Genomic DNA, 20,772 nt, shown 5'->3' with positions numbered 1-20,772 from the left:
CTATATATTTGCTACAGCTGAGCTAAATGTAAAGTACTTTCCCCATACACGGAATAATAGTTTGTCATAACACATAGGTTGAATAACTTCTGTACACACTATAAGTAAAACTAAACTAATTTAGAAAGTTAAGCATTCTTAGACATAACTATACTTAATAAAAGATGAATGTTTTTATGCAAAACACAACAGAAGAAAAAGAGCAAGGAATGATTATAAAAATAAGAATCTGCTGCTCTATACTAATAGAGTAGCAAATATATTTTATTAGCATAAAACAATAATAAATTTAAGAAAAAAATTTCATGAAAATATGTAAAAATTGCTACTTGACAATAACAAAACTATCCATATGTTTTCAATGCAAGATTAAAAAAACCGCTATAGTGATATTTTCTAAATGATTATTTAACAGAAATTACAGTAGTTGGTATATAATAGTAAATAGTAATTTATAATAGTGAAAAGATTATATATATAATTTAATAATAACTAAAACAAGATAATAATTATGAACATAGTTATGTGGTACTTCTATATAAATTAGTACACTATAAATCTTTTCTTCAAAATTATACATTCAGAACTGTATTATAACCTATTTTTTTTCTTTTTTACAAAATGCCAAATATAAGTTTATTTTAAGTACAGTAGAATTTAGTATTGCTATAAGGAACAAATCTTCTAAATAAAAAGTAATTATATAGTAAGTTCTAACCTAAAAATACTTGAACATGCAAATCCTTTGGATTTATTTCATTAAAAAGTTACCTAATGCCTTTGGACCACAATTGTTTGTTGAGACGTGTGTCTATCCTAACATCAGGAGTTCCCATCTGTTTTTCTGCGAATTTTCTTATTTCTTTGATTGCTCGTGGAGCACGTTTCTTAAATCCTACACCATGAAGTCGCTTATGCAAATTGACGGTATATTCACGAGTAACCACCTCGTTGATGGCACTCTTGCCTTTCTTCTCAGAAGACTTGGCCATTTTTACTTAGCTAAAAAAAATTAAAAAGTTATAAAAATATATATATATGTGCACATTATTTACATAACTATATCTCTTGATAGCAAGTAAAAAGATTTTACGTTAAAACAGTTTTCAGCAATGTAGAAAAAATAGTATTTATTTCACGTTACATCAAAAATTAACTTGTTTAATTTTATTATAATTATCTCTCACAGATAGGTAAATGCGTCAAGCGAGTTTGTCGAATGGCAAGCGACAACAAATACACTCGTGACTTGTTCAGCGACGATTAACAACAAAGAAAGCTAAGTATAACGATTACTTTGATATTAACTCGCGAGAGAAAAACTTGCTAAGCAAAATTTTACTGAAACCAATTACTCGTGCAAAATATATCGCAGGATGTTCGAGGATTACGATGTACAGAATACTAATGTTACCTCTCCGATATACGGCTATGAGAGAAAGAATTAGACGGCGCCACAGAACAATGAATCCATCGATATATACAACGCTTATGGCTGCGTTCCGAAATTCACTACCAGTGCTAAAATTCTATAGTATATGTAACATGAACTATGGATATTCAGTACTGGCAGTGAATTTCGGAACGCAGCCTATAGGTGCGTTCTTTTATTCGCAACAGATACAACCCGATGCATCCGATGCATAATTTAATTGTTTTGTATATCCAGTTGCGCACATCAAGCTGCAGACTGCGTACATCTTGACCGTTCTTTAATTTAAGTTGCAAGCAAAATCGTGCAATTGCTTGCAACTTTTAGCATCCAAGCAGCTGCTGAAAGATTGTAGTCTGATAGCATGTTTGACTGGCTCTGGGTTAACTCACTCTGGTTATTCAGCCTACGTTTATTGATCGAACAAATACTTATAAACTTTATGATTGGCTAGTAGAGACTTATGACGTCATTAATTGCTTAACACATCTTGACACAAAACCACAAAACCAGTTTATTGGTCACATATTGGCTGCGAAATTCACTGCCAGTATTAAAATTCTATAATACACGTAATATGAATTATAGATTTTCAGTACTGGCAGTGCATTTCGGAACGCAGCCATTATCTAAAATATCTTGTAAGATAATATGCAACCAATAAGCTGGTTTTATGTAACACAGTGTACGCAACTGGAAAGCACCCAATGTGTTGTTTTTCCGTAAGAGCAAGAAGGTTATTACGGAAAGCAGCATATTAATTGGCTGTCGTGCGAACTTCCGCCGCGCGACAGCCAATCAATATGTTGTTTTTTCGTAAGAGCTAGAAGGTTATTACGGAAAGCAGCATATTGATTGGCTGTCGCGCGAACTTTCGCCGCGCGGCAAGTATTACCGCGTCCTGTGTACAGGAGTCAATAAGATTTCATCAGACTTCTGGCCAGATAAGATTAGGAAAGTAGAAAGGAATTTATATTAATAAATGTATTTAATAATATGTGATGCAGATAAACATATTAAAAAAGAACGATTGAAAAATAAATAATATAAAATTTGTAGGACATACATATAGGCTGCGTTTCGAAATTCACCGCAAGTACTGAAAATCTATAATTCATGTCGCGTATACCATAGAATTTCAGTACTGGCAATGAATTTCGGAACGCAATTATAGACCCATATTTTGAATCTTCTTTTATCGATAAAAATGCCTTAAATGTAGCTTCTCAGCCATGTCGCGTATACCATAGAATTTCAGTACTGGCAATGAATTTCGGAACGCAATTATAGACCCATATTTTGAATCTTCTTTTATCGATAAAAATGCCTTAAATGTAGCTTCTCAGCCAATCAGGTGGCTCCTAAGCCTCTTTTAGAGGCACTTTTATAGATAAAAGAGGATTCAGAATATGGGCCACAATTTCTAAAAAGTTCAAACAGAGGGCTTAAAGGCGTAGCAAATGCATTTTCATCGCATTCCAATTGTTTCCTATTGGTAGATTTACAATTGTCCACCAATCACAGGCAAGTAGCTAACACTATTATGTTCCTAAACGCACTGAGATTTTGCGATGCGATACGAATGCGTCAGGTTTGTCGAGTTCTCGAAATATCGCGTGCGATTACTTCGAGGACGCGCTTACTACTTCCTTCGCGGTGGCGAGTGGGAGAGAGAGACGTATTCGTCTGTGCTCGTTAACCTGCGATGTTGAGTTGATTTTTAATCCCGATCACGCTCGCAGTACCTTTTTAAAACAGATTAGAGCGCTAAATATGGCCAGCAAAGTATGGCACACAGAATTGTGGAAGTCTTGGGATAAGCATGGAAGAAATGATTTGTAAGTGGTGTTGTTAGCGCGTCGCCTGGTCGACGCTGATCGACACGGTGCATTGCTGGTCGCGAAAACACTTATCTACTCCTGTTAGCTCGCTCTTCTGAAGACTTAATTTGTGAATTCACGACTGTTTGCAGCCTCAAGCTAATCAAGCACAAATTTAAGGAAGGCAACACACCAGGTAATACACCGTGACTATATAGTCTCGCATCTAGCTTGCTTGGCGGTCTGCACCATTGCTCTGCAAGCAGGCAATTTCCTTTGTATCACTGCTCTTTAACATATGCATATGCTACTTGTGTTCCATGTTACATTGTGTTATTTGTATAGTGAAATTTTATGTATTTTAGTCTCTTACAATAAAACAATCGATTTTTTCTTTATTTTTCTGTTTATTTGTATTTATATACATCAACAATATCTATTTGCAAGACTACTAAAAATATTTTTAACTTCAATGTAAATTGTCCTTTTCAGATTTAGTTTTGCCACTTTCTTCATATTTAATTTTCATACATTTCTTTTTTTTATACATGTAAATAAGCTTTTACATATATATTGAATATAATTTCAACAAATTTTATATATCGATCTTGAGATAATAGTATAATATTAAATTCTGTTTCTTTTTTTAATGAAATTTGCAAAAAAAAAAAGAAATTTATAAGTTACTTATTTCTCTATTTTTTAAAATTTATATCAATTTTTATAATATCATTGCTTTTTTGCATATACTATCTCATTTATATTGCATTATTTCATTTTATATGCTTTAAATAATTTTTTTAAGTGATACTAAAAGATTTATATCTTGTTGTCTTTACAGAATGGAGACGTGGATTGTACGAATTAATATCAAATGGAATCCATGGGAACATAAAAAAGGACAATGTAGTCCAGACATTAGGTGAACTTACGGTAAGATCATAATTACAATTGTCTAAAGTTTTGCAAAATTATTAAACTTAAATAAAATTGTGGTAATATTAAATATTTAAAATTCATTTGTAGAATTTGGATGGAGCAATAGCATCTACAATAGTAGACATATTAACCTTATTTGATGCGGAGGCATACAACGAGGACAGGAACAACTTTTATTATATCGTGAAAGAATGTGAGAAGGTACATATATATTTATGCTTATATGTGTTTATATATTATAACTCATATTTTAGAAATATTTAAAATTTTATTGAAAATAATAAATTAGAAAAATATTGTCAAGGACTATAGTTCTTAAAATATACAATATTTAAAATATTGTTAAAATAGACAAAATAAAATAGACAATATTTTAGTTCAGAGCAAAATGAATTCTCTCATATATTATTATTAATTTATTGTGTTTTTTCTTTTGTTTCTCAGTTTTTAACAGACAGAATATTGAAAGAACGTCTAGAAATTGAGACTTTACAAGATGTAGGAACATTAAAAAACAAAAATTTTCAAACCAAATTCATAAAAGTGAAGACGAAATTATAGTGAGTATACCTCCACCAACATATGCAGAACTTAATTTGTCTTATTTGCATTAAATATCTTAAGACTCACCTGTCTTTTTGCAGTTATAAGCAAAGGAAATTCAATTTATTTCGCGAAGAGAGCGAGGGTTATTCCAAGCTCATTGTAGAATTAAATCAAGAACGTCAGGACAACGAGGTAGCTTCGACACTGGAAATTGTAAAATCTCTTATTGGTACGAATTTTTGTTTCTGATATATTTTTTATTATAGAATACTGTTTGTCTTCTAAAATATTTTTAAGTCATAAGCATCATATAGATAAAAAGATCAAGATGAAAATATGTTTAAGAATGCAATATGTTTAATATGCAAGATGCATATCCATGTTGACAGAACATAACAAAATACAAAATGCCGTTGTGCTTACAGGATATTTTAATCTTGACCCTAATAGAGTACTCGACATCTTACTAGAAACCTTTGAAAATCGACCACAAGACGATGCATTGTTTATTCCCGTAATACGCTCATACATGAGCGATCAGCAGGTACTCTGCGAGGTATTAGGATTCAAGTATTGCTCCACCATGAACGCAACGCCGTTCTCGCTACAAAAGGTCACCGCGCTCATGCTACAACACGGCGTGATCAAACTGGACGACATATTGCCCTGGCTAGTGCCAGATGATAAAGCCATCATATCAGATCATGAACAATCGATGAAACAGGCTAAGGAATATGTACGGAAAATGAGTGTGATCTCGACGAAAGACAAGGAGGAGGTTGCAGAAGAGAAGGACAATTCACAAGTAGTAAACAAAAATTAATTTCATCCTTTTAAATTACAAATTCGAGTTCGGTTAATTGTTATTTCATGAATATAACAATTCTTGAATGAAATGCACTATTTCCTTTACGCAAGATTTATTGTTATTCAATATAAATTGATATGCTGTATTATTTCCTGTTTTAACATGTAGTCGTAGGAACTAAATGCTATACTTGAATTATGAATAATCATCACTATCATCATTTAAATTTCTAATATAATTAACTGAATTGAATTTGTTAATTATGTTTTAGTCATCATGTTTGACTTTATCATACAAATGATTACACGGACTAATATCTCTTCTGCTTTAAAGGAAAAATATGCAAGCAATCAAAAGTTTGGACTATGTGAAGCCCTCCTGGAAATCGGGTCTTGGGAGGTAGCTCAAAGCTTATTTAACCGCTTACCAGACTACTGTCTCACCGATCAACGTCCGATAGCTTTAGCACTGTGTAAAATGATCCAGGCTCTTATCGAACCCGTGTATAGAAAGTAAGTTATTTGTTTCTTATTTAGTTTATTTTAAGAAGGTAAGAGTCGCGTAAAAAATCAGGCATTTGAACGAGCACTAAAAGTAATATAAATTATTATGCTTATAAGTGAGTTATTTATAAGCATAATTTATAATGTAACTCGTTTCTCCAACTCGTACTTGCGACAACTCATGAACGAATTACTGTAAGTTAAAGAAAGTATTATAAGTAAGAAGAAAGTAAGAGTCTAATTGCGGTTCTTTGGTGCGATTGTTAAATAGAAGAATTCACGGAAGGATTTCGTTGTTTGAAATAAATCAAACAAATCAAGCGCGTATCGAATTATCCTTCGATTTTTATTTCAAACTAGGCGGTTAACCTATTTTTCTTGTCCAAACTATCCTTTAATTCCCAATCAAGATGGTATTAAATTCTTTTTTTCCGATTACCATATCAACCAATTATTGATTGATTTCATTTTATTAATTAGTTCACTATAATTAGAGTTAATATGGGGGTGAGAAAAGAATTTAATTGGGAATTAAAGAATAGATTGAAGAAGGAAGGTACGTTTATAAAGATCGAACGATAATTCGGCGCGTGCATCTGACTTGTTTCACATACACATATATATACAAACAATGAGAATCTAACTCTCTTCAAGTTAGATTTTGTCTCTATGGAGAACCTTAACATATACTCAAATCAATATTTTTCAATATTATTCCGTTGCAGACACTGCATCATCTCTCCAAAATTACCAGGCCGTAAAGTGCCTCCTTTAAAAAGCTCCCTCGCGCCAACATCGATACAAAACTTGGACGACATTCACGATCACCTGCTGCCAATGCTGATTGTTCTCGGACCGAATCTGCACCATGATCCTATTCTGATGTATAAGGTGATGAGGCTGTGCAACGCCGCCCTCAGACCGCTGGACGAAAACAACCAACCGTTGAACAAGAACAGCAGATTATATCACGACGTATTGACTATTCTTGACGTCGCTTTACTGCCCTCGCTTTCTTTCATGGACTGCAATTGTTGCGTAGCCGAGGAGTTGTGGAATATCCTCAAGTGCTATCCTTATCAAAATCGTTACTGCCTGTACGCGCGCTGGAAGAACGAAACACCGTTGCAGCATGCCGCTCTTTTGCGTAAGCGCGCGGACGCTCAGAAGAAAATCAAGTCGATTATGAAGCGAGTCAGTAAAGAGACCATTAAGCCCGTCGGCCGATCAATCGGAAAACTCACTCATTCTTCGCCGGGAGTATTATTTGATTATGTTCTCGTACAGATCCAATTGTACGACAATCTCATAGGTATGTACGTTTCAGACGCGCATCCTGAGTCAAAGTTCCTTGGGAGATCTCTCTGTCGACTACTGACTTAACGTTAATAATCTTGTCTCGCTTTATCTCACAAAATAAAATTTTAGCGATCAATTTGCCTTTATTTCAGTCTAAGTGGCTGTTTTATTTTGAGTTTAATTTAGTAAACGACAAATTGGACGCAAAAGGTTTGAATGTGAAAATCGAGCAATAGCTGATAGAGAATAATTTAAGATTGCCGAAAATATAAAATAAGAATATCTTAAGATATAATTAATCGTACAGAGTATATTTATGATATGTTCTATATTATATTGAAAATGTTACAGGACCTGTGGTGGATTCTTTAAAATATTTGACAAATATTTCGTACGACGTATTAGGGTATTGCCTAGTAGAGGCATTAGCAAGTGCTGATAGAGATAGATTTAAACACGACGGCACTAGTATATCTTTATGGTTGCAATCTTTAGCTTCCTTTTGTGGAGCAATATTTAAGAAATATAACATCGAACTCAAAGGATTATTACAGTACGTAGCAAATCAACTTAAAGCTCAAAAGAGGTATGTCTTCATTTAATTATAAAATATTTTATTAAAATAATATATATATATATATGTATGTATATGTCATAAATACATTATGATAATCGTTTTGTTCGCTAAATCGTTAACTTATGTACCATACTCTAGAATACTATTTTCTTTTTCTCTGCTTATAGCTTAGATCTATTAATATTAAAAGAAATAGTACAAAAAATGGCTGGAATCGAGGCAGCTGAAGAAATGACGTCCGATCAATTGGATGCAATGGCGGGTGGAGATTTATTGAAGAACGAGGTAAATCGATAGCATTGTATAACTATGTTAATACATAATTCTTGTACAGATCAATTAACACGTGAGAACATTATTCTTTCAAGGCCGGTTACTTCAGCCAAGTTCGCAATACAAAAAAATCTTCAATGCGTTTGAAAGATGCTCTTGCTGAACATGATCTCGCAGTTGCTTTATGTCTGTTAATGGCTCAACAGAAGCACTGCGTCGTTTATAGAGAAACCGACAAGTCTCATCTCAAGCTCGTTGGTAAATATGCGAAAACAGTAGAATCAAGATATTTTTTTTTTTTTTTTTTTTTAATGTTATTCGCTGACGATTTTATCTTGTTATCACAGGCAAATTGTACGATCAATGTCAAGATACACTGGTACAATTTGGAACATTTTTGGGATCTACTATGACTGTAGATGAATATGTAAGACGATTACCTTCGATCCATTCTATGCTCCAGGACAATCATATACATTCGGATGTCGCATTTTTCTTAGCGAGACCGATGTTTGCACACGCCATAAATGTAAGTTGACATCTACATGCATGTCTGAATTTATCGATATCGATAAATTACATACGAATAATGCTGACGCTTTTACAAAATTGCTGATTGATTGTAAATCACTTTTTAAAATTATTTAAAAGATATTTAATTTTAAAAGTTGCTCTCTCTAACAATTTGTCGTAAACATATTCGATAGAATAATTCTAATTAATTTATTAATAAATTTCCGTGATTTTCGTCTTAAGAATTAATTTTATATTCTTGCAGACGAAATATGATTCTCTCCGCAAAGCCGATCCAAATTACAAGAAAATGTCTACGGCAATGAAGCAATTGAAGTATGCGGAGGCCGCGCAAGCCGTTATGGCACCTGTCGCTCAATCAGTTAGACCATTGCATCCTCTAAAAGTGTGGGAGGACATATCGCCGCAATTCTTGGTCACATTTTGGTCCCTATCGATGTACGATTTGTATGTACCGGCAGAAAGTTATCAGAGGGAAATTAGCAAATTAAAGCAATTAGCGACACAAACTGCTGACTCCAAAGATATGGTAAGCAAAAACACTTTGCATATTTATTGTTATATATTAATATTGTTATATTATTATTATATTAATTGCAATACTGCGGGGTAAAAAAATATTTATATATAATGAGCTCGTAAAGATAATAGAAAAATTAAAGAATTAAGTATAATTATGTATAATTCAATAAAACTTAAAAGTAAATTTTTCTTCCTTTAATGTTAGAACGTGAGTAAAGGAAAGAAAGAGCAAGAGAGATACACCACTCTTATCGAAAAACTACAAGAGGAAAAAAGGAAGCAAGAGGAACACGTCGAGAAAGTCTTTGCGTATCTGAGGTAAAGTAACAAATCGATAAAATCGTGATATATAAAAAGTTGTTCGATTTAGAATGCTCTTGAAGTGTGAAGTTCTAAGATTTATTCCAAAATATTTTAATGGTTCTAACGATTCTCTTACTGATACGCAGACAAGAGAAGGATACATGGTTCTTGTCGCGAAGCGCTAAATCTGCGAAGAACGAAACGATTACACAGTTTCTACAGCTATGCCTATTCCCACGGTGTACGTTCACGACTGTGGACGCCATGTACTGTGCGAAATTTGTACATACCATCCACTCCCTGAAGACTGCGAACTTTTCAACTTTGCTTTGCTACGATCGTGTAAGATAGCTTTTTACTATTCATTAACGTAACATTAATCGATTGATATTAAAGCAATTAATAAATAATTAAGATATTTATCTGGTAAAAAGGTAGATTTATACGATTCCATAATACTCGTGCTTCTTCAATTCTATAGAGTTTGCTATGCTTTATAATTGTTATTTTTCTAATATTTTCAGCTTTTCTGTGATATTACATATTCAGTCACCTCGTGCACAGAGAACGAAGCAAATCGATATGGCAGATTTTTGTGCGCCATGTTGGAGACTGTAATGAGGTGGCATTCAGAGAAAGCCATATTCGATAAGGTAATAATTACGGATTAACAAATTCCATAAATGTAAAATGATTTATTTATTTTTTTAATTTTCGTAGTTATGGACATTGACTCCAATATATAATCTATTAATTTGAACATATTACCTTATATTATGCTTATAGGAATGTAGCAACTATCCAGGATTCGTGACAAAGTTCCGCGTGAGCAACCAATTTTCTGAAGCAAATGATATGGTTGGGTTTGAAAATTACAGACATGTATGTCACAAGTGGCATTACAAAATCACAAAGGTATTTGCACAATCTTGAATATTTATATGACATATTGTCTTGAATATACTTTTGATACTAACAACAAATAACATTCCTATAATCAAACATACTTTATTTTAAATAGGCTATTGTAGTATGTCTCGACTCCAAGGATTACGTGCAGATCAGGAATTCATTGATAATATTGATTAAGATATTACCACACTTTCCTGTTTTGGCAAAACTTTCTCAGATCCTTGAACGAAAGGTAGAGAAGGTGAGAGAGGAAGAGCGTGGCCAACGTCAGGATTTGCATGTCCTAGCCACGTCATACAGTGGACAACTGAAGGCTAAAACTCCCAGTATGATACGCGAATCAGATTTTCATCATGTGGGCGATAAGGTTGGCCGTTCTAACATATGTATCAAGAGTGAAAATTTAATATAATTTAGCATTTATTGGCAACGAGACGCAAATGCTGTGTTTCACGAATTTATACAGAATTGATTCTGTTTGTAAATTATTTTATTTTTAATTTTTTATAATTAACGTAAAATTATTTTTTACGCTTTATATGTAATCTGATTAGTTCTAGTCATTCCTTATTTGTTATTTTTATAAAAACTAGAAATTTTTAAAAATATATATTTTTTAAATTATTTAAAAAATAAGGTTATATTTTTTAAATCTTTCTCTAACATGTGTTATAATTATGCCATTATTTTGCAAAAAATAACAGAAACGTTTAAATTGCTATATTTATTCGTGCAGACTGGGAAGACACAAGACACTACAAATAGTGATACAAACGAAAAGGTCAGTAACGGAGTCGCGGTGAAAGAGATTAATAACGGAGATACCCGGCCAGAAAAGGAAAATAAAGAACAACGAGAAAAGCGAAATTCATCTAATCCAACACATCAGTGAGTACATAATATCTACATGTACATATATGCATACAAGTTATATTTAAAATTATTTTAATCCTGGACTCTTATAGAGAGATGTAGAATTTATTTTAAGAGAATTTTAAAATTGGATAGATTTTTAAAATTGGAATTAACTTAAAATTATTATAATAATTTTGAATTGGAAATTTTTTTTTATCTAATTATTTTCTATACATTGTAACGTTAGTTCTTTGAACAGTGAGACATCTGAGAAGCTCAGAAAGAAAGAGGACAATAAGGACGTTTCAGAAGCAAAGGAGAAATATACAAAAAAAGAAGAAGTGAAAGAAGATGAAGGATTAGATAAAAAAGAACGCAAATACTATAAGGTAACCATTATATTAACATGAAAAACTGTGTTTTTCATTTACTTTTATAGATTATAAAAAGGTTGCGGAACTTAAAATCACATGCTCTAATCAACTTTTAGATTAAGAATAAAAAATGTTAAAGTTAAAAATTAATTCTTAGCATTACTTAAACATCAATGAATATTCTTTAATACTTAAATTTATATTTATAAATTTATGCTTACTGTTATTATTAGTCATATTGTTGTTTTATGTCATCAAGATTTGCAATTTAGTTTTCTTTTAGTTTTATATATTATAAATTTTACAATTTCAGGAAGAGCACTACTATAGCAGTGGTGTAGACAATTTAGATCGAGATCTTTCTAGTGTGTCGAACAGCAGTGCCAGTTCAGGACCAACACAAGAAGGCCCTGAGAGAGGTTGGTTATAACTATGGCTATGATATTGTTTATTATTCGGACTGTTTATGAAATATTTTTATAAAATTAAAGTTGAATATTGTTTAAGAGGATATTTTTCAGGTTGTGTGTGTTACGTTTATATGTTAACATAAATAATATAACAATGATATATAAGTTTCTATATTTAATTTCAGATGCAAAAAGAAGAAAAGTAGAGAGTGCTCCAAAGGTGATTATATTATTTATATTATTATTTACATTATAAATTTTAACTTCCCTTAATTTTTCTTTGTAAATAAATATTTCTGTATGCAGCAGGAAGGAAGACGCGTGGAAACTGTTCTTGATAAGAAAGAGCGTTCTAGCAAAGGGAAGGCGCGCGACGAACAGAAAGAGTTGCGTAGAGAAAAGAAACAGGGACGGAAAAGGGTAATTATATATGTAATACAGAGATATATGATGCAATCCAGAAAATCGTATAGTTATTAAATTGTATTATTATTAAATAATTTGTTTACTCACACAGGATCGGACGGAAGAATCTGTGGCGACTACTGAACAAAAACGAAGAAAGGATGACGAAAGAGGTACGTAATTATATATTAATATTAAAAAGAAATTAACATATGCACGAACCAACTGCATATAAATCGTACAGAAATTATTTATAATAGATATTAAAAAGTAAATATATTTCTCAGCTAAAGGGACACATCAGAACGGCGACATTCCTGAGCACAGAGAGAAGCATCATTATAGTAAGGTTGGTATTATTAATCAGCATTTTATTAACATTGATAACAGTGATAACACAATTAAAGCTTTCGTTAAAAACGTAATCAAAAACACCTATATATATATATTACATTTTTTTTTTAATTTATTATATAAACTACTGTCATTTCACTAATTCTTTCATATTCTATATAATTCCACTTATGGGGTACAAAAAGTGCCTGTCTTATTGTTCTATTATTTTTAAAATTTTCTTATTTGCTAATAATAAATTGTAGCTATTTCTTACAATTTTTTATTTTTGTACAATGCTTTTCCAAATTTGTAACAAAACTTTTTAGGTTACACATGCACGCAGAGTACGAGAAACTTAAAACTTGAAGAAACGTGCAGTATGACTAGATTAATGACGAAATAATGATTGTAATCTTTAATATATATTAAAGTTCGCGAAAACTTTCTGAAGTGTATATAACTAATGTATTCACAGTCTTATATCTTGGAAAATACGCGTATTTCCGATTTTGTATTTCGAATATTTTGATAAAATTTATTGCAACATTATATATTGTAATATTTCTTATGTAGAAACCGCAATTTTTTCTGTAGATTCTTCTAATTAGCTGGCTTCTTTCATAAAAAGAAGAATCCAGATTATTATTTTCTTAACAACTTTCTATTACTTGACTTCATAGTTGATAAAGACGTCTACTTCGAGTACGTTAAAGGGACGAAATGGACGGCAATAGCAAAAACAAGAAAGTATAGGTGACAGTCTCAAGTACCCAATGTCAGCCGCAAGAAATCGTGACATACGGAAGATTCATTCAAGAATCTATTTTCAGGAAAAATCTCCATACGCAAAGGATCGTCCTCATGAACGCGAAGGCCGTGAGAGCCGTGATAAACAATATCCTTTTCTATACTTTTAAATATCGAGCGCAATATAAATGTAAAAATATTCGCTCATATAAATGTAAAAATATTCTTGCTATTTTTTTTCAATTCGTTAATATCACGATAATATTTTCACGTTGATCAAATGTTCGAATATCTATAATTGTATAAATGTATGTGTAAATGTGATATAATCCTTAACTCAAGTGCACCAGGAGGAGTTCAGACCCGAAACGGAGATGATGTACAACAACAGAGAAGACCTCGACTTAACTTTTTCTATACTATATTGGTGTTGCATGTAATGATCGTAGAATTCGAAATAAAGCAAGAAGAAATAGTGGATAATTTGTATATTAAGTTAACATCCAATTTTATAAAATAAACTATCTAATTGTCTGATCACAAACAAAATTGCTTTCTTTATGTTTGTTTCAATTGTTTTTTCTTTCCTTATTAACGTAGAAGGACGAAGAAAAGTTGCAACTCTTATAGGTGATGTGCATGATGTATGTTGTACAATATCAATCGTACATAATACAATGACAATAAATAAATAAATAAATAGATGAATGAATTTCACGAACGAAGTTTTATAATATCTTATTCGCTACGAAGAGGTGCTGACAAAACTGCAGAAATACTGATCGGCCTTTGAACTCTCTTCTTCCAAGCGCTTCAGTCTCATCTTAGCATCCTGTAGAATATCCTCCGTAGAACTGCTTTCGCTGATCGCGTTCGTGCTGACGACTCCGGCTGCGGGAACCGGTATTTCGCCGACGACCGTTCGCAACGAACGCACTTCCTCCAATTGACGCGATAGCTGTACGCTACGCAGAGTGATCTGCTCTATTCTGGATCGTTGCTCTTGCACGAGATTCGATAGCTCCAGTTTCTCTCTCTGCAGTGCCTTGCATTCGTCCATCAACACGCAGCTCTCCAAGTCGGTTTGCACGTGAATGTTTCTGACATTCGTGACTTGGCCATTCTGATTTTGCGCGCCTTGCGACATTTCCTTCTGCATCTTTACAAGCTCCTGTTGGAGTTTCTTCAAATCATTCTCGAATTTCCTATAACTATCTCGTTCTTTCTGTAACCTAGAAAAATGATATTAGTCATTTTTACAATCACAATTATAAAAGTATTAATTATTAGTCAGTATTTAGTAACTGTATCTTTATCAATTATGAAAATTAATCTTTTTAAATAAGAACAAATACCTGTCAGCTTCCTGTGTTAAGAAATTTTGTTTCATAGACAATTCCATTTCTTTTTGTAAAATGTTTCGTACCTCGCTATCTTTCTTCTCATTGAACTGTTTCTCTTTCAGTGTCAAAGACTGCATTAAATCCTAAATCCATAAATTACATAAAATTGATATTAATACATATCCACAAATATATATATATATATATTATCATCAGAATATTTTCATTGATTATAACATTATATTATGTTAAATGTGTGTATACAATTATATATTATATATATAATTAAAGAAATATCTAAAAATAGTATAGTTGAATATATTACCTGAGCTTCTTCCAATTTTGCATTCAGAGAATTGAGCTGATATTTTATAACAGAGGCTTGCTGTTTTAATTTTCTCTCTTTTGTCTTTAATTCATCATCATACAATTGTTTCTGTTGCACAATTTTTCTTCTCATTGCATATATTTTTGTTATATCCATAACATTTGCTTCCAGAGCTAAATTAACTTGTGTTTCTTTGTCATACAGAGGACTTTTTTTGACTGAAGACTGAGTGCTAACAGCAAGGGAATTTATATAGTTTAGTATGGATAACAACAGAGATGCTTCACTATTCAAGTAACTCGATATGATATGTTGGCCTTCAGGCCTTTTTGGATCAATGCCCAGTGTTTCCAAGGTATGTTCTATGTAATCATTCTGTAACTTAAACCTGCTGCCACCATCTCTGTCATTGTGGTCAGAGTGCTGTGGCACACTATTGCAAAAGTTTACTAAAAGCGGAACCTCGCTAGCAAATATCGACAAGGTAAAGGAGTACTTGTGACTAAATAGATATTCAGCTATTAACATATCGTGAACATACTGTTTTGCCGATCTTGCTTCTCTACTTTGACAAAGCCCTAAATCCTTACCCTTCAAAGCGTTCACCAAGTTCTGGCGTAGGTGTGTTCTAATGTTCGATATGATCCCACATCTCTCAAACCTAATGAGACACATAACAGACATAAGACATACATTACTGATATTACAAATAGAAATAAAATATCTTCCATATAAGTTAAAAATATAAAATATATGTACAATTTGCATCACAGAGAGAATACTTTTAACTTTGAATATCATGAAATTTAATTACTGCAAACAAAAATTGTAAACAGATATAACCTTGTATATTTCCTATTTTATATTGTAATTACATATCTCACTACATATACATTGTTTGTGTGTTTACCATGCATATATGGTGGAATAATAATCACTATCCATGTCAAATCGAAAAATTTGATGTAAAATGATTATGACAGTTATCAAGAATGTTGGCGCAATACCCGCCACTTTTATTCGATAAATTAGGGGTAACTTTACCGTCCATTTTCTCGGTTGATAAAATAGTCGAAAAGGTCGTCGGATCGACTAATTAGTAATTCTACTCGATCAGTAAGTAAAGTAAAAGTCATGATGTCTCGCCGATAGATGTCGCACCAGTAATTAAAAATGGCCAACACGTCGTAACAACACTACATAAGGTCTGATTTTTATATTAAAAAATAGCATAATTTTTGCGGTAATTTTCATATTATTGACTATAAATCAATTACAGAAAATCTCATTATACAATAGGATATTCCTTCGCATCGATATCGATAAAAAACGTTGTTACTTTTTGTCCGATCGGGATACCGGAATGATAACGGCAGAGACAAGGAAAGAGAGAGGTAGGAACGGGGTGAAATGGCGGGAGAAAGAGCCGATATGGAGAATCGGCAAAATAGATTCATTAGCGCGACGTCACCGCAGCTGTGGCCGTGACGAAGCCTCCGGTCCTGTATTCTCGGGTTAGTGGTTTCCGGCGAGTAATTATTGCCCGAAACCAATGTTTCCCGAAGTCCTCCCCCTCTCTCGCTCTCCTAAAGAGGGGCGATGAAGATCCGCTGTTGAAAGACCCGGGAACAAAGAACGTCGATTTTCCCCGTTCTGCGGCGAGCGATGAACCGATTAACCCTTCGTTGCGCGTTCCGGTTTGAATTCGGCCCGGTCTGGTAAACGATATTCGCGAGAACGCTCCAGCCGGAGATGTTATTACTGATCAAAAAGTATTGAGCAAAAAGTACTCGCGATTGGAAAAGGAAGGACCATTCGCAGGTATGTAAATTTATGTCGTTCGTTGTAAGATCGTTATTGCATGTATTTAACTTTCCTTGCCTTTAGCGCTTATCTGTCTTTACAAATATCGCTCATATACATTGAGAGAAGAAATATTAAAAACATAAGAAATAATTATTTGATGAGTACTAAATAGCGCATATTTGCTTAAATTTAATTCGTTTTATTTAAGTAAAATAAATAATTGTTTTCATGAAAAACTGAGGTTTCAAAAAGATGAATGTTTTCACTTGGAAAATATTTTGTATATCGATATAAATAACCGATAAATAAATAAATAAATAAGTTTTGTATATCGGTATAAATAAATACTGTTATTTAGTACTCACCGAATATTTTTTATTTTTTACATATTTTTCTACTCAATATATGTTCTGATTTAAAGATTAATTAGTTGCACATTGTCATAGGTATACCAAAACACTATCTTTACCGGAAACAATGCCAAAAAAATGCTGTGGACAAAGTGAAAGACAAAATTATGACTGCTTAATGCTCTTCTCTCAGTACAATAAATCAGCAGAAGAAAAAAAAAATATATATATATATATATTATCTTCATTTCTTATTGAAGATGAAATTAAAAACCAATTAGGTAAGATTATTAGTTTTTAATTCAGCGGCAAATTACGTAATAGCGTAACGTAATAGCGTTACGTAATAGCGTAATGTAACGAGGTCACGCATAATGACCCCGCGCGACTAATTACGCTACACGAATTGAACGCGACTAACTAACGGGTTAACAACACCAGCCTGGGGGAGGGTGGCGGAAGGATGTACGTGAAGGAGTGAGGGGGAAGGGAGGCCCCGCGAAGAGGAGCTCGGTGCTTTGGTCGACGGTCAACCTATAGGCGTGCCGCAGCGCGTGTGTCGAGAACGATTCGCGCGCGGTGCGGCTAGCTGATTAATTAGAACCTCTACCCTACCCTCCTTCCCGTTTCCCCCCATCGTCAAGGGAACTCGATGTAATTACGGGCATCGGGTACGCGCGGCGCGCGGGGTGAGGAAGGCGGATGCCCCGGCGGAGAGATGCGAAATGACTGCGCGCGGGTTGGCCGCCGTTGCGGGGGTGGCACCGAAAAGCACAGTGGTTCGCGTGTTGCAGTTTATACCAGCGAACGGACAGACGGATGGAATGGTTGGAACGGATGGATGGATGGATGGATGGATGGATGGATGGATGGATGGATGGATGGATGGATGGGTAGTTAGGTCGGGGGAAAATCTCCCCGGCGCGGCGCGCCGTAGAAGGCGGTGGAGTTCGACAAACTGGATTCATTACGCTGCGGATGGAGGTAGAGAGCGGGGTGACGACGCGGGGAGAGAAAGAGAGAGATGAAGAGAGATTGAGCGCTGGAGGCTTGGAGGGTAAAGGGGTGGCAACGCGCGTCGCAGCGTACCGCCACTGACGCGGTCGCGGACATGAAGGGGTGAGCTCTCCCGCTTCGCGATATCCGGCCGATCTTCGGCTCGCCGTTGGATCTCTCTTAATCTTTTTAACAGGAAGTCCTTTCTTCCTCCGGGAACCGCGTGATTTTCTTTTACGTGTTGATGAGAACGTTCGTCGCTTTTTGCGAGGGATCAAGAATCGCGATACGCTCGTTCACAACGGGAACGGTGCAATGTAGATATGTATGTTTGAACAGCTGATTTTCATTTTATTGTAAAAAATCGAAGACGACTTTACATAAGCTGGACTCAACGTCTCGACGATACTTTACGATTGCATTTAATGCGGAAAGAAATATAAAGGATAACGGGTTTTGCGAGACTATTTCAATTAAAAAAGAATAGACGATAAATTGCCTTCGCAAATCCCCGAGCGATCGCGCGATGCGAAGAGCGGAAGTTAAATTTCCTGCGCGAGGGACTCCTCCCAAGGATTCAACCGCGGCCCCGTGCCGAATCTTACCAAGAAGATTTCCGCTTAATTTACCGCTCATTGGGCTGGCCGGCACTCGCAGTCGTTGCCCACCTATTTAATATGTCGATCTCCCTCTCCATCATTTCCTCGATCGATCTCCTTCTCCTTCTCTCTCTGTCTCTTTTCCTCCCCCTTTTCATCCTCAAACTCACTCCCAATATTTCTCTTATTCTCTTTCCACCCACTGCAGCATCTGTTGGATATCGGATGCGCCTATTTTCGGCTCTTGCGGAAGTCGCCTTTTGTTCTTAGCCTTCCTTCACATGTTTCCACTCTGTTGTCGCGTGTCTAATGCGAAATTTGAGATTACATATTTCGGATTAAAATTGCGAAAACTCAATTAGCAATATAAATATAAATCATTAAGTCTTAACTGATATAATTCCCAAATTTAATTATCTTCATACAGAATTATTAAATTTTAATTTCTACATAACTGCGTTTTTTATTGATATTATTAAATTCCAACTAATCTTAAAAATTGTGTTTTTTTCAGGTAATTTGGGCAATTGATCCTACTCTTCGACTGATACTCTTTATCGCATCTATCTGTTTTTAAAAGAGATTGTCCAATTTCAATTAATGATCTCGGAAATTAAACTTTTCGAAAACAAAATGAAACAATAACAGTTTCATCGAGAATTTTCAAGAAGAGAACAACCAAGCGTATGAAGGAGAGAGCTGCGTGCACGTGCTGTGCCCGCACGACTCCCGATGAGATTGCACACAATACCTGGGTCCTTTCCCGTTCGCTGTGCCGATGATGGTCGTCGGCACAGATCTGCTTTAAGTGATTACTGCATTTCCATACGCGGCCAGAACTCCGAAGAACGGAAACAATGTATCCCGGAACAAGCGGCTTGGATATCGCGCATTGTGTTCCGGATATCGCGGCGATTCGCTAAACAAAACGGCCACTGGTTCGCCTCCGGTCCTCCTACCCTGTCTCCCTCGCATCCCCCATTACCCCAGCCCGTTAAACGAACGACGCAACCCTCCCGGAGCTCCAACGGATCCGACGCGACCGCTCCTTCCAAGCCCGCCGCTGTCTGCCAACCGCGAGGAACCGAATGGCATTCGCTAATGCGCGGAAATAACAGCGGCGATGCGATGCACTTTCACATCGGTAGCCCGTAATGAGCCACGCGATTCAGAATCATATATAAGAATACGAGGATTGGCAAAGAAGCGAGACGAGGTACGTAACATGCTGATCGCATGCGTGACTGAGCCGCGCTCAGCTTTGTATACTTTACGCAATTACAAAACCAATGAAATTTTTCTGCATACGCGTAGTAGAAATGGCAATTACTGTTGCATAATGATTGACAACATGAAATCGCGTATTATATACATTATTTTTTATTGCGTTAGAAAACTTTCAGGCTTTGTTGAAATCATAGAGGAAGCGATTTCATATTCATTATTGGTCTCTCTGGTATATTGAGATATGAGACATTAATTCCTTATTAAAGACTAATTCAATTTTCTCAAGATATTAAAAATACTTGTTTTAATATTATGTATGTAATTTAAAGCCAAAAATTGCTCCCTTAAAATACTGAGACATTTTTTACTTTTATTAATTTACGTTGATAACGTTCATTAAGTTACAAGTTCATCAAGTTTAGACGCAAAAGTAGATTAAACATCTTATTAAATAAGTACAGACATAGTATTTTGCAAAAAAAAAAAATAATATAAAATGAAACCTGCATTACCGATAAAGTGCAGTTG

At 34.4% G+C, this 20,772-nt stretch overlaps 3 protein-coding genes across 14 annotated transcripts in view; 1 reads left to right on the top strand and 2 right to left on the bottom strand.

Moving 5' to 3' along the window:
- Positions 1-1,533, bottom strand: part of LOC116845608 (60S ribosomal protein L31) — a 2,053-nt gene extending 520 nt beyond the window's left edge. The window contains exons 1-2 of one of the 4 annotated variants that reach the window (XM_032818510.1): positions 1,415-1,533; positions 772-1,002 (exon numbers count right to left, since the gene is read on the bottom strand). In XM_032818510.1, the coding sequence (XP_032674401.1) occupies positions 772-992 (221 nt within the window). In that variant the 5' untranslated portion in view covers positions 993-1,002; positions 1,415-1,533. Of the gene's footprint in view, positions 1-771; positions 1,003-1,093; positions 1,228-1,355 lie in introns of those variants that run through there. The other 3 variants (XM_032818509.1, XM_032818512.1, XM_032818513.1) reach the window with 3 other exon arrangements.
- A 1,527-nt stretch (positions 1,534-3,060) lies between these two features.
- On the top strand, positions 3,061-14,078 carry LOC116845574 (THO complex subunit 2). 6 transcript variants are annotated; one of them, XM_032818393.1, is made up of 28 exons: positions 3,061-3,270; positions 3,405-3,448; positions 4,094-4,185; positions 4,279-4,392; positions 4,636-4,751; positions 4,836-4,966; positions 5,163-5,542; positions 5,879-6,057; positions 6,774-7,360; positions 7,699-7,933; positions 8,092-8,209; positions 8,293-8,455; positions 8,545-8,726; positions 8,976-9,260; positions 9,459-9,571; positions 9,703-9,898; positions 10,081-10,209; positions 10,343-10,471; positions 10,578-10,835; positions 11,205-11,356; positions 11,583-11,712; positions 12,011-12,116; positions 12,293-12,327; positions 12,417-12,527; positions 12,625-12,685; positions 12,800-12,861; positions 13,679-13,743; positions 13,943-14,078. In XM_032818393.1, exons 1-28 carry the CDS (start codon positions 3,206-3,208, stop codon positions 13,971-13,973), a joined length of 4,269 nt encoding a protein of 1,422 aa, XP_032674284.1. In that variant the 5' UTR covers positions 3,061-3,205; the 3' UTR covers positions 13,974-14,078. The 6 variants fall into 6 exon arrangements, with proteins under 6 accessions (XP_032674284.1, XP_032674282.1, XP_032674283.1 ...); XM_032818391.1 differs by having other exon boundaries at positions 12,414-12,527; XM_032818392.1 differs by having other exon boundaries at positions 5,163-5,545.
- On the bottom strand, positions 12,867-20,713 carry LOC116845575 (early endosome antigen 1-like). Of its 4 annotated transcripts, none has more exons than XM_032818396.1 (4): positions 16,311-20,713; positions 15,264-15,927; positions 14,951-15,081; positions 12,867-14,827 (listed from the first exon to the last, which is right to left on the bottom strand). In XM_032818396.1, the coding sequence occupies exons 1-4, from the start codon at positions 16,400-16,402 to the stop codon at positions 14,341-14,343; spliced, it is 1,374 nt and encodes a 457-aa protein (XP_032674287.1). In that variant the 5' UTR covers positions 16,403-20,713; the 3' UTR covers positions 12,867-14,340. The 4 variants fall into 4 exon arrangements, with proteins under 4 accessions (XP_032674287.1, XP_032674288.1, XP_032674291.1 ...); XM_032818397.1 differs by having other exon boundaries at positions 16,177-16,322; XM_032818400.1 differs by lacking the exon at positions 16,311-20,713 and adding an exon at positions 16,110-16,169 and having other exon boundaries at positions 14,069-14,827.
- Positions 20,714-20,772: the final 59 nt, after the last annotated feature.

This window comes from Odontomachus brunneus, unplaced genomic scaffold, assembly GCF_010583005.1.
Source record: "Odontomachus brunneus isolate Ranch 3 - 2012 unplaced genomic scaffold, Obru_v1 Obru_scaffold_053, whole genome shotgun sequence".
Lineage (NCBI taxonomy): Eukaryota > Metazoa > Arthropoda > Insecta > Hymenoptera > Formicidae > Odontomachus > Odontomachus brunneus.
Note: the sequence above shows the minus strand (reverse complement) of the source record. Positions and strands in the feature narration are given on the sequence as shown.

What these genes read in the sequence shown, in the direction of transcription:
- LOC116845574 (XM_032818390.1), top strand. Translation starts at nt 3,206, where the DNA reads ATGGCCAGCAAAGTATGGCACACAGAATTGTGGAAGTCTTGGGATAAG. An exon ending in GAGATTTATTGAAGAACGAG is followed by an intron (nt 8,210 to 8,292) that starts GTAAATCGATAG and finishes TATTCTTTCAAG; the next exon opens with GCCGGTTACTTCAGCCAAGT. An exon ending in GTCTCATCTCAAGCTCGTTG is followed by an intron (nt 8,456 to 8,544) that starts GTAAATATGCGA and finishes TTGTTATCACAG; the next exon opens with GCAAATTGTACGATCAATGT.
- LOC116845575 (XM_032818396.1), bottom strand. Translation starts at nt 16,402, where the DNA reads ATGACTTTTACTTTACTTACTGATCGAGTAGAATTACTAATTAGTCGA. An exon ending in ATCAACCGAGAAAATGGACG is followed by an intron (nt 15,928 to 16,310) that starts GTAAAGTTACCC and finishes GTGTCTCATTAG; the next exon opens with GTTTGAGAGATGTGGGATCA. An exon ending in TTAACACAGGAAGCTGACAG is followed by an intron (nt 14,828 to 14,950) that starts GTATTTGTTCTT and finishes TCATTTTTCTAG; the next exon opens with GTTACAGAAAGAACGAGATA.